Consider the following 13484-nt stretch of genomic DNA (forward strand, 5'->3'; position numbering starts at 1 on the left):
TGATCATAACTTGAGCGGTCGCGATAGGTTAAGTCGGTTTGTTGTGAAAGTACCAAAATTCATACTCGCGAAATTGAGACACGAACCAAATTTCTCGAGTCGATATCAATGTCATCTGCTATATCGACGTGTCCGCGGACTTCCGCCCATGTCGCGAGCGGTGTGGGCAGCGTATGCGCGGGGCATGCGCAGCTCCGTGCGAGCAACATCGCCTGACGCCAGTCTGTCCGAGGATCAAGTAACGGAAAGATCGGCTCCTCTGGTCCAGCGGAGTTCGCGTCCGCGTCTCGCGTCCTTTTCCTTCTAATGCATGATCCTCGCGATCTATCTGTGGATTGGATCGCGTTACGCGGCCACCACGTGACGAAGGAATCACCACATGACTCCAGGAAGTGTGAAGTGCGTGAAGAGAGTGTTCTCGGTCCAGTGTCGTCGCGTGTGTCATTCCGAGGCAAATTCCGGCCGAATCGAAGGGACTGCGTGCATTCGTACGATTTACATTATCTATCGTTGCTCGTTAAAAACAAGGGACGCGATCTGTTACCACTAAATAAATGCCTCTGAACTGGTCCAATACGACGTAAGAGGGACGTGAACCAGGTGATCGCAGGGGTGAACAGTGTATGTAGACATAAGTTGTCTGAACGAGGCAGTCTGTTGGTTAGGACGCAATGGAACGACACGTCGTTTGACAGTGATTCGGTGTGAAATTTTCGTCAACCGTTAGTGATCGATCGAAGTTCGTGTCTTTGGATGGTGGTTCACTGAAGCTGCTCGGATTATGAAATGTCCATATTAGATAGTGATCTTCTAGAACAATAACGTTTTATTCTATACCAAGTCATAGCCAAATGCTTTTTGCACAATTCCGTGAAAGACAAATATATACGAGAAACAGAGAGGGGATGTCCGCGTAAAAGCGGAAGAAGAAAATTTGAGAAGCTGCAGTCCGTCCAAAGGAAAGGAAAGAGAAAGAGAATAGAGAAGAGCAGTAAAACGGTGGACGTAATTCGACGGCATCCGGTGCCTTGCTTCCTCTATTCGCTCTGGCGAGCTAGGTCATAAGAATGAAGCGAACCGGTAAACATCGGAGCCGTGGCTTTCTCTTGGGCATCATTAGGGCGAGCGCTTTTTATTTGTACCGCCATATCAAGCATGCTATCAAGAACGAGATCGTCTTTTTGTAACACTCACGATATTTTTAAAATGATCTGGGCCATTGCTCTGAAACGACGAACTACCCTTCTCGAAGTTTAATCCAGTTGTGTTGTCGTGTCGACGCAATTAGGACACCATTTTCGAGATACCATCGAAAAAATCGTGTCAGGCATAATAGACGAAAAAAAAGTGTGCTGCGCGAACTCGCCGTATTTACCTTTCATAACGCTGACTCGGGGATGTCTTTGGTCGTGTGTTGACTGCTCATGAAAGGTCGTCAGCAGGTTTTCCCAGAAGGATAGACAAACAACGTTGAACGTGAAAAGAGACTCGGTTTGAATTGACAAACTCGTTCATCTTCCAGTGATAATAACATCTAATGGTAACTCTGAAAGCCTAAGAATGAGGTGAATGTACTTCGAGGAGCAATTAAACGTCGTAAAGAATAAACGAACCCTTTGGGTTGTACGTTTCGAACATTGTGGAATTCGTTTCGACGCCGATCGCCTACTGATGCATCCTGGACGCGCACCTGGTCCTCGTGGCGACGAGGTGGGCACGATCGCGCGCGTTCCAGCCTCCGGGGGCGGGTAGAAGTTCTAGGGGGAAATGAAATCGTTGGTCGAGCTCGAGTGATCGCGAAAGGGAGCAGGCGTGGAGACGGGGTTTCAAGGGCGCGAACGAAGATGACGTCGTCGATCCTGGCGCTGCTCGGCCTAATCCTGGCGACCGCCAGCGCCGAGCTCAGCTCGAGGATCGTCAGGACAAAGTATGGGGAACTATCGGGCGTTATCGTGACCCTCGATCGGCACCTCGAGGGCGTCGAGGTGTACCGTGGCGTTCCGTACGCGTCGCCGCCGATCGGCTCGTTGGCTCGTTGCGTTTTATGCCCCCTGTCAGCAGTGCGCTTTGGCACGGCGTTAAGGTGGCCGATAAATTCGGGCCTGTTTGCCCGCAACGGCTGCCCGAGCTTACCGACAAAATGCCGAAAGGTAGAGTCGAGTACTTGAGGAGGCTGCTGCCCTACCTAAAGAACCAGAGCGAGGATTGCCTGTACCTAAACATTTACGCACCGGTTCAAGGTAAGATACACAATTCTTTCAAATCACTTTGAATATCGGTACGAGATCTGTTATTAATACTTTCGTGGCCGTTCGTGTACTTTATATTTATAATTTGCTTATAATTCAGGTAAAGTTAATTGAATTTGTTTGTTATTACATTTACTTCCTGCGGTACTATTGTACATTAAGTCGCATAATACGAAAGAATGTATTTTGAGCATACCTTAGCTCGTATATTAGTTAAGGCAGTTGTAGCATAGATTAATTTTCTTACACTTTCTTTGAGATATTGAAGATACGTCATTTAGTATATTATCTATATGTGATTCAATTTTTGGACAGTCTATCATTATCGAAGTAGATATATTCATCTTCAAAGTTGGGATTTTTAACACGTAATTCCTATAGTAAGCCGCTGCGAAAATGACTTTTTGATGAATTACAGAAAAAATTACAATCTTGTTAAAAAACTAGCATGTTGTGTGAAACATAACCCTCCTTTAGCCGTTTTCAAATAAAAGTAACGTGAAGTATATTGTAAATATTATAATATGAAGTTACCGTTATGTCCATTTCTGAATTTTTCGTTATAAAGTATATTATAAAATATATACAACCAACAAATCTTTTCCTAAGAGAATATGACTTTTGAGTCTCGGCATGCTCTACTTTCAAGATATATTGTCGCGCTACAAATATCTTAAGCACAGCCAAATATGTAGCGCGATGAAAGAGTTAGCTTGTATCAAAGATATTTCTTTGAAGAAAATATTTTGCTTGGCTTATCATCCTTCGGATCTGCTACTATCCAAAATTTCGCGATTTTCTCGTCAATCTAATCGAGACATCTTTTATTGGTTCACGATGAATCGAAGTATCCTTCCTTCGAGTATCCATGTCCGTTTCCGGTTAGGGTTTACAGATTTCTTTGTGCCGCGCAGATGTATGCCTTTACCACTTCATCGAGACACGCACGGAACTCCGAATAAAATGAATGGAAATAGAATGAATGTATGGTTCATATATTTATCTTCCGCAGAAATTCATTTGAGAACAGTTCCCTAGCTCCTTTTTTACGAGTGATTTCGGACGGTCGCTCGAGCATCCAACGGTATAATTTACTACCAGAATAATTCGCTTTGAACATTTTGTTCGGAATATTTGAAATTCTGGTTGTGTCTGTAGATCGTTATTATGGAAAAATCGGGGACTAGTCTAGGCATGTTCAGATTTGCGCGTCCCTTTTCTCCCATTTTTCGCGTTTTCATTTCTAACGGCACGGCTCTTTGTGCTCGACGACTGCGACGGGACCTTTTCGAACGGCAGAAATATGCGCCGATTCTTCAACGGCCTTTCATCGATGCCCTGTCGTTGTCAAAGGATTTTCATGCGTCTAGGTGAGTGACATGGATTAATTTCGATACAGAAAAGACAGGATAGGATAAAAAGAGAAATACGAAAAGCGGGAAAAGTTTCTTTGCCTTCGCGAGGATATTAGTGTTCGATTAGGAAATGAATATGCGTTTGTTTGATGCACGTAAACGAATATCATTGCGACGTACTATTATATCAGAGATAATCAATCAGTCACTTCTACCTTTAACTTTTTCATTTGGTTCTACGATGCTTATTCGGGGAAAAATGTAACCGGAAATAAATCTCGAAGCGACAGAGACAAAGAATAAATTAATACTGGAATAGAGTTGAGTCTCCGACATTTCTGATAAACTTTTTAAGCTTCTAGGAGTTTGAACTTTTACCAGTTAATCGATAAATGAAACGGTAAAAGTAACAGGTTACGCGTCAATCAAATGTCTGAAACTTCATTTATAACCTCTGGAATATTGAAATGTCGTGTCAACTTTTCGATTATTCGCATTTAAAAGTATTTCATTAAAATAACGCAACGATATGTTATTAGAAAAGGATCAGTCGAATAATCCGCGAGCAAATCTTCTGTTTCTAATTCAGCTCCCGTGGTGTTCATGGGGAAAAAGTTGTCAACGAGAGCTGGCCGCGTACGTTCCAGGGGTTCTGCTTCAACTCGGTTGAATATAATAGTAGTATTTCAGAATAATAACCCTGCAGCGAGCCATTGTCCGGTCAGTGCAAACAAAGAATCCATGAAAACGACCATTAATTTGCCGATTTGAATGGGAAGTGTTATTTTACAGCCGGGTGTTCGCTTCTCATAAATCGTTTTGCAACCGTGGAATTCACCTGATCACCCTACTCCCCCCCCCCCTCCATCATTGCAATTCATCCCCTTATCTTGCTCGTGCTCGAAACCCTCATGCCACTGATTTTTTGTATTTCACCAATAACTCGATTGTTAATACACCGAATTGTTACAGAATTATTACGCGTACAGTTATCAGTTTTCATCTCAATACGTAACTAACACAATTTTCCATATCTTCAAAATTCAATAACGCAAGTTTCTTTTCAATTTTCGGCACAGCTCGTGTCCTCTGTCAATTTCAGTTTATTTCATAGCTTTTATACGAAGTTCTTAATTAAAAGCAACCTAGAACAAAGTACGTATATCGACTATTATAAAATCCAGTAGGTACGGTCAGTTTTATTCCCAGCATCCATCTATTCTTCGCCTCAGTACCTTCTGTAAATCGCTAGCTAAGCGTCTCCGAACTCGTTGAAAAACAAATGTAGGAGTGCATTTGCATCTCCGTTGAAATGGTGGACCGACAATCTCGCCGGTTAGTCGATTCACGAGGGCGCGCGCGCGCCAATGCGCAAACGCTGGCCCGTCGAGGTTGCGCCATGCCGAAACTATTCTGTTCAATTCCGCTCCTACCCGCTTATTTTTACCGTTCACGATACTTACACGTAATCCTCGGTACGATACGTGTTTGCAGATCGCTTCAACTGGCCGAAAACGCGCTGGTCCGGTGTGTATCTATGTATATATACACACGTGGAAGCCAACACGTTCCGGGCATTTGTTTCGTAGGATTCGCCAGGCGGTTTCTATCTTCCACGGCGTTTCTCCCAGCTTCGCTTATCGCTTACCGGCTACTGGAGTGAAAAACGACGCGAACCTTTCACAGCGAAGTGCCTTTGCCATCCTGACGTTGGATCCCTTACCAGGGAAACAGCGCCGTTTACTTTTCACTATGAACAACACTGGCCACCGGAAATTTCAGGGATCCGTTGGCTCTTTTTCTTTGATTCCAAGAAGTCTCAGAGATTCGGTAATCAATATAGTCGGCGAGGCAGAATGCAATTTTCCAACGAGAGATACGTAATTGCGTGTGAAATTGTTGGAAGAGCTTTTGACTACAGCGTCTGAGTATACACGGTCCTATACTACTTAAAAATGTACGGCCACATTTATACGTTATCAGAGCTATAATTTTTATTTGTATAATTTCGTTCACTAGTTTTGTTCGCAGAGTTTGCGTACCACGCTTCGTTATCTCCCATGACACGTTTTATAAAATTTAATGCAATTTCTAACTATTATTCAATAGAAATACTTAAAGTTTTCCTTCGATATGACTCAATCTTGCGACAACAGATAATCGCGACAAGGTTAATTCCGTTGTTAATTAAAATCTCTTTTTGTGACGAAAGGCTGCTCGATCAATTTTTAATCTTATGTAAATTGATTCTGTTATGAAAACAGAAAGGGATATAGGGTTGACTAACCTAATGTCCGTCATGTTCACGGCAGAGGGAGGGGAAAGGCAACAGGATGTTGCGCGATAGTCCAGATAGTACGATTAATATACAAGCAGAATTAATTAGCATGGCACGCGAGATACAAGACAATGGAGAAAGAGAGAGGGCACGTAAAGCGGAGGGAACGATGGAGAATCGTTGAGTTTTTCTTTGGAAGGCGGCTTTAATGCAAGCCCCTTTAATCCGCCTCGACGTTGCGGCGCGCAACACATCCAAAGGGGAAGGTTGCGCTCGCGTATTCACGTAATTTCTTGATCGAGGAAGAGAAATTGTATTTAAATGGACCATGCAAATCTGTGGCAAGTCCGTGGCGTTGCCGCATTACGTACACCGTAGAATCTTGTTATGCTAATTCACAGCAACGTTTCGCGTTTCCTTCTGGCGTTCGCCCGGGAAACGATTGCTCGATTCTTGCTAAGGATTCTACAGCTGTTCAATCGATGCGAACCTTTCACAGCGAAGTGCCTTTGCCATCCTGACGTTGGATCCCTTACCAGGGAAACAGCGCCGTTTACTTTTCACTATGAACAACACTGGCCACCGGAAATTTCAGGGATCCGTTGGCTCTTTTTCTTTGATTCCAAGAAGTCTCAGAGATTCGGTAATCAATATAGTCGGCGAGGCAGAATGCAATTTTCCAACGAGAGATACGTAATTGCGTGTGAAATTGTTGGAAGAGCTTTTGACTACAGCGTCTGAGTATACACGGTCCTATACTACTTAAAAATGTACGGCCACATTTATACGTTATCAGAGCTATAATTTTTATTTGTATAATTTCGTTCACTAGTTTTGTTCGCAGAGTTTGCGTACCACGCTTCGTTATCTCCCATGACACGTTTTATAAAATTTAATGCAATTTCTAACTATTATTCAATAGAAATACTTAAAGTTTTCCTTCGATATGACTCAATCTTGCGACAACAGATAATCGCGACAAGGTTAATTCCGTTGTTAATTAAAATCTCTTTTTGTGACGAAAGGCTGCTCGATCAATTTTTAATCTTATGTAAATTGATTCTGTTATGAAAACAGAAAGGGATATAGGGTTGACTAACCTAATGTCCGTCATGTTCACGGCAGAGGGAGGGGAAAGGCAACAGGATGTTGCGCGATAGTCCAGATAGTACGATTAATATACAAGCAGAATTAATTAGCATGGCACGCGAGATACAAGACAATGGAGAAAGAGAGAGGGCACGTAAAGCGGAGGGAACGATGGAGAATCGTTGAGTTTTTCTTTGGAAGGCGGCTTTAATGCAAGCCCCTTTAATCCGCCTCGACGTTGCGGCGCGCAACACATCCAAAGGGGAAGGTTGCGCTCGCGTATTCACGTAATTTCTTGATCGAGGAAGAGAAATTGTATTTAAATGGACCATGCAAATCTGTGGCAAGTCCGTGGCGTTGCCGCATTACGTACACCGTAGAATCTTGTTATGCTAATTCACAGCAACGTTTCGCGTTTCCTTCTGGCGTTCGCCCGGGAAACGATTGCTCGATTCTTGCTAAGGATTCTACAGCTGTTCAATCGATTCTTTGGTCATGTATAATAAAGAATTGTATAAATCCTTCGAAATACAGAATACTTTGGTGTATTGGAATTTAAATATAGGAAAGATTCTTTAAGTTAGTAAGAAAGATGTAATTGAATACTGTGTAATCGAGTATATAATTTTTGGCATCGTCAAGTAGACTGGTCGATCATAATTCATACGATATCCTTTGGTTAGAAAGAACTGCGAGTCTCGGTAATCGAATAATAAAATTGGTCGGCATGCGGATTTTATAGATGCAATCATCGAGGTGCATGACGGCTGATGAGTGTAAAGATGAAGGCATGGTCAACCTCGTAAACGGTCTTACACGCCACAACTAATTATGAAATTTAATTAAAGCGCTAACTCTTGTACGCGTGCGGCTTTTGAAGGTACACGAACCAACGCTACTATTTAGCAGAGCACTAATTCAGCCTTCATTTATCTGTCAGTGTAGGAAATTAGAGGAACAAAGAGAGAAACGACACTAACAGAGGCAGACGACGTCTTACCACTTTGCGCTCTAACCGCGTAGCGTCGTTGAGCTTTGCATTTTTTGGCACGTTACACGCCGGTTGCACGCCACGCGTTGTGCTGACCTAAGAAAAATAGGTCCACTTCAGCCTGCATCGCGTAAATGCTTGGCAGGTTGGAAAGGTTAGGATCTAGGGAGCGTGTGGTTGCCTTTATGAAAAAATATTTCTAGAATGTAATTTCAACGTAAACTGCATTATTCAAAAAGCAGTAATTGAGGTCTTACTCTTTGATTCCTTAGGAATTGTAAGCACGAAGCTTGTCTTTCTATATATTTTGATATGCCGTATGTAGTATATTGTGGTATTTATGGTAGGCAATGGAACGATTTATGGCATCTGTTTTACGACTAAAAAGCTTTGCGAAAATATTATCTGTCATATCCTTTTCTTCTTGCTCACCCTGAAGATGTGATAGCACGTTTCCGGTGTTCGTCTCGCGGTCAGAAATAGAGACGAAACGTAACGGTATTTTAGGGATCACGATCGGATGGAATTCAGGGAATAACATCGAAGCAAGAGAGGCAAAGAAAACATGTGCCTCCGCGAGTCGAAGTTGTGGTAGGACTTTTCAATTTCGACGGGGAGAACTCGTTCCAAAGGAATAACGTTGCTCCTTTTGACGTTGCTGGGCAAAGTGTTGGGGCTAGGCGGGAATCCTGTTGCGCGTCGCTATATATCGGATCATCCGGATAATAGATTTGCCGAGGGTAAACTTCGCAGAATTTTTGTCTCCTGTTTTCGCCAATGTGGCTGGAAAATTTAAAGAAAGCAGCCAACCGTAGTGCTTCTTATCAGGGTGCCGGAATTTCGGCAATGAAAATTAATATTTCAGTTGAAGTTTGTACGTTACTACGATTGAAAAGGGAGAAATATTGTACAAGTTGAGGCTAACATTTTAAAAAGATCAGGATGAGTTATGAGTATTTTCATCGTGAATGAATTTATCTTACAAAACTTGCTCGATAACATCTAAATAAATAAAACAGAGATTAATGCGACGAAGCGATACAATATTAAAATGCCGAGCGCTGTAAATAGAATTGGATCGATGCTGGTCAGACACAGTTAACGAATGTGCATGGTACGCGGAGAAAACTTCACTTGCAAAATATGAAACGTCCTAAAGTTTCGTTATATTCGCGGAATAATTTCTCATATTTCCCCTGTCGAGTACAAATACGAAAGAAAAATAGTAGGAAAATGTAGAAGATAAACTTTTCTTATGTTAGCAGATTTTAACGTGAGATTAACATATATTTTTGCATTTTAATCATGAATATCAAACGCTTTTAACTCGGTTTCAAATGACAAACACAAGAGAACTCTTGATGGATGATCGATGACCAGTCTTCTAGATTATGAAATACTGGAGAACATTCACCGTTCATCGCAGTATCATAAATTTCATTCGACCTGTGCAGCATTTTTTGGAAGCTCACGTGCTTCCTCGTACGCAGATCAAAAGGATACCGGAAAAGCATCAAACCCGATAACGATGTCCGCAATTCGAACAATACAGTGGCAACCGTAAATCGATCGCGTCGAAGGAATAGCCGCGCGAATACGTGACCTCTGAAACAATTGAAAAACATGCATTAAACATGCCAGCATGATGATTTATGGATGCCAATGCAGCGAACGTTTCACCCTCCGCCCACATTTCGTTTCTTGTCAGCGTTATATCTCACCTGAACGTGAAATAGCGAAAGATTCCCGTTTATACGTTCCTTGGAAGCATCATACTTTATTTAATCCTCCACGCCTGGCGATCAATATCCCATTACACCGTCAATAATTTTGCCAATTATCAAAAAAAGAATTAAAACGTCCGATGATAGATAATTTTTCGTTCTGATATCAAAAGCAGTTCTCGTTTGTATTGTGTAACGAAACTCGAGATTGCAAGAGACGCTGTTAAAGAGGTTGGGTCGCGTTTACTGCAAAAGCCGGAATAGTTATCGAACAAGTTGCAACATTTCCCGACAATGGGCGGAAAATTCAGGAAGTTATTATCGTCTGCAGCCGAGAGTCTTCCTAGGTACGTTGCCTAATTCCTCGACCACCCATTATGATATTAACCGGTGACGTTTCGCGATAAACTCTCGCCTTGATTTCTTGTATTACTGGCATTGTGATTCAGGAATATATTTTGTTAAGCCGAGCTATAGGAATGCAAAACTACGGTGAAAAACATGACGGATAAGAAAAGACATTATGTCGGTGCAATAAATAATTTTTTGGAAACAACGAAGTATACAAGAAAATGTCAATTATAGAGTTACAGGCATGTGTATCTAAGGAATAATTGAAAGGCATTGTAAATCGTGTGAATTCCAGTCGAGATGCTTCTCTTGCCGAGCAAGACTCTCCATGGGCCAATCATCCAACGAGGCTTGATGGAGCTGTCAGCTGCAGAATTGGAGGTGAATAGTCTGTAATGGATTTCACTAGGAGAACCGGTCGTAGCTGAAAGCGTGAAAAGAGTATCGGACAGATAAATATTTAAATTGGTCGAACACCTAACTGCGCGAACCGGCAAATGGCAGGAACAGCTAGCCTACTTTTCAAATGCGCACGATTCGTTTATTTAAGGAAGTTGTTTAAAGGGTGTGCGATGCAAAACCGAAAATCGATAGTTTCCAGAGTGCTTTTTCTATTATAATTTATTAAGGTGCAGAAATAATCTGATTATATGTATAAGATGCAGGCGAGAAGCATTCTCTTTCCAAAAGAATTCGATCGACCATTAATCACAATCAACGCAAAAAACCCGAGGAATAATGCGCCCGAAGGTTTCAACCTCGTAAATCCGCGAGAGAAAAGAGTGGACGTGTCGCTGCTAGACAAACTTCTTTAGCTAGCGATATTCGGTTTGACACGGAATTATCGACAGATTAAGGTATTCCGAGACGTCGACGTTGTTGTCTTTCCACCACCAAAGTGCTTTAGAAGTCAGCTTACACGTCAAACCTCTGAACTTATCTTTCTAAAGAATATACGGTTTCGTGGCACGAACTATTAAGCTCGATTAGCCTTTCCTCTCGCGTTCTACATTTTTTTATATATTTCAGAGAGAATCGTGTTTTACGAGGTATTGGTCTTGCTGAACTTGCGAATCCACGGCAAAATTTTATGGATCTAATTAACCGATTACTTTTTCCTTCGTTTTTATACTTTCTGGGTTACTAGAATAAATCGGTGATATTGATATACCTTAGAAAACTTGTTCGCGATAAATGAAACGTGTATACACGTATTAAAAGAGCCAAACTATGAGAGTATACTTATCGCGTCGACAACATGAAACGGTGCGCATACTAAAGGGATTACGCGACCTACAAGAGTCTGATATTGCAGAAGGACCGGCTTACGTGAAAGTGGCGGCTTGATCATGACGAAGAAGTTGTTGTCGTTTCTGGGGCACGTTACACGAGCTAACTGGAAAATAATAAGCGCAACTTGAGCGTCGCCAGAAATTGATCGTAAGCAGCGTGGAGGTGCACGATGATTTATCACTACCGAAAGATTAACGGGTTGACGCAAGGATTGCTCACGTTACTCCACTCGAAAACTGATTTATCGATGGTTTGAGGGTGAATCACGTATTTCGATGCGTTTGCTGCGTAGCTAAAATTGGTACGAGTGTTCGATCAAAATTTTCATTTGACCTACGTTTCTTTCTCTTTGTTCGTAATTCTCGTAAGGAAGAGAATGAAATGTGTTATCTGTTCAACTATATGTGTCATCACCATTTCTGTTTGCTTTCTTCAACCACATTTACTATATTCTACATAGAGGTTACCTCAAATAAACGACGCTCCAAAAGTCTTCTTCCTGAGAATTAATATCAGATCGAAATTTATAGCTGGCTGGCATTCTTGGCCCAAGAACTATACATTCTAAAGTTCTTGCGGAATCGTTCAGTTTCCCGTCCTCCGTTACTAATAGCAGTTAATTTCCGCGACTTAACCGCCACTAATCCAGCTTGCGAAGTTTTGGTGCTTCTTCGAGAAAGGAGCAAAATATCTATTCGTGATTTTCCACGCGTAACAATAGTTAAATATGTTCTTCAACAGCATAATTGATTCAGCAAGCCACAGCAATTATTCAAGTTGAAGAACTTAAATGTCAAGCTTACCGTATCTGTTATAATATAACCGATCGTATAATAGCCTTGAAAGTTCAGGCTTCGTCGAGCTGTCACATGTAACAATATTTTTAAATAGGATAAAGGCTAAACACGCGACCAACGATGCCAGCTTATTGATTTTATAACAGTCGATGAATGGTTATTGCTTGCGTGTAAGAGACGCGATACGTCGTCACGAGTCGTTCCGTTATCGAAATAGAAATCTTCAAATAATTGCATTCTAAATATCTCAAATTATATAAATTTGAGAAAGAAAAAGTTTAAAAAATACAACCACGATATAGAACGACCTTCTATCCTTGCATTATGTTGTGGTTGACTGATGGCGGAACGAGTGGATGAATTTGTAATAAAAAAATATATTGAAATAAGTATAAGTATAGATGTAGTGTATGCTAATCCAGATCCTCACTCTTTCAGTGTTAGAATACAATAGGAAGAACGACAGAGAGCACGTTCATATATTCATAACAAAGGACATTATCAAAAAGTTAACCTTGGTGTGTAGCTCTAGCTGAAAGCTACAAGAAACAGCAATAGAAATATACTTATAGCTCTTTTGTTTCTAGATCTTGTAATCCAAAACAAAAATTATATTCAAGGGCACAATAATATGGGCCTCTCCTTATTTTGGATTCTTTTCACTAAATTCTATTCTCTTCGTAACAGCGGTCTCCAGGTCACGGATATACAAAAGAAAAGGTGTGGAGTTTTTCTTGAAATAATTACTTCAACACATTATGATATACACAGATATACACAGATTAAGCTACTTTGCTTTTTCAAAGCGTGTACCATTTTCCTTCGTTGACTTTAATCTCTTCGTCGTTCTTCGTTAACGAAGCGTCCTTTACAACGTATCGCAGCACGTAACAGCGCGCGCGTCGCCTTCGACGAGTTTTATGATTACACGAAGCTCATCGCGATATCTGCACGCCTCGGGCGCGCAATCTCCTTGCTAGGAGCTCTTCTTCAGAGCAACCACTCGACGATTTATTACGTCGTTCCGGCCGTTCTCTTCCTTTCCCAGCCGGTTATGCGTACCCGAAAAGGAATTCTTATCCCACTGGAAAGTTAGATTCTGGTGAATCGTTGACGCGCGCGTTTCTCTAGTCAAATTTGTTTCTATCGCTTGTTTTTCAGCCAAGGGTAATAAAATGTTTGACCTGCGACATAGTTTACTTCAAGCGTTAAAGGAACACTGCGCTCCACAAAATTTTTCTACCGTTCTTTATATTATACTTTCTCTTTTTATCTTTGAAACTTAGGGTTGCATTACTTTTGTGTCACTCTGTATGAAAAGCACTGGGGAAGGAAGAGACAAAGACCTGGAGTGCCG

At 41.5% G+C, this 13484-nt stretch overlaps 1 protein-coding gene across 1 annotated transcript in view; it reads left to right on the forward strand.

The window, feature by feature from the left end:
• The first annotated feature begins 206 nt into the window (after positions 1–206).
• The window catches only part of LOC100740824 (neuroligin-4, X-linked-like), a 226843-nt gene continuing 213565 nt past the window's right edge, over positions 207–13484 (forward strand). Inside the window, 2 exon segments of the mRNA XM_003488791.4 lie at positions 207–2021; positions 2024–2240. Of these exon segments, the coding sequence (XP_003488839.2) occupies positions 1845–2021; positions 2024–2240 (394 nt within the window). The 5' untranslated portion in view covers positions 207–1844.

Source organism: Bombus impatiens, unplaced genomic scaffold, assembly GCF_000188095.3.
Source record: "Bombus impatiens unplaced genomic scaffold, BIMP_2.2 scf_0264, whole genome shotgun sequence".
In the NCBI taxonomy this organism is placed as follows: Eukaryota; Metazoa; Arthropoda; class Insecta; order Hymenoptera; family Apidae; genus Bombus; species Bombus impatiens.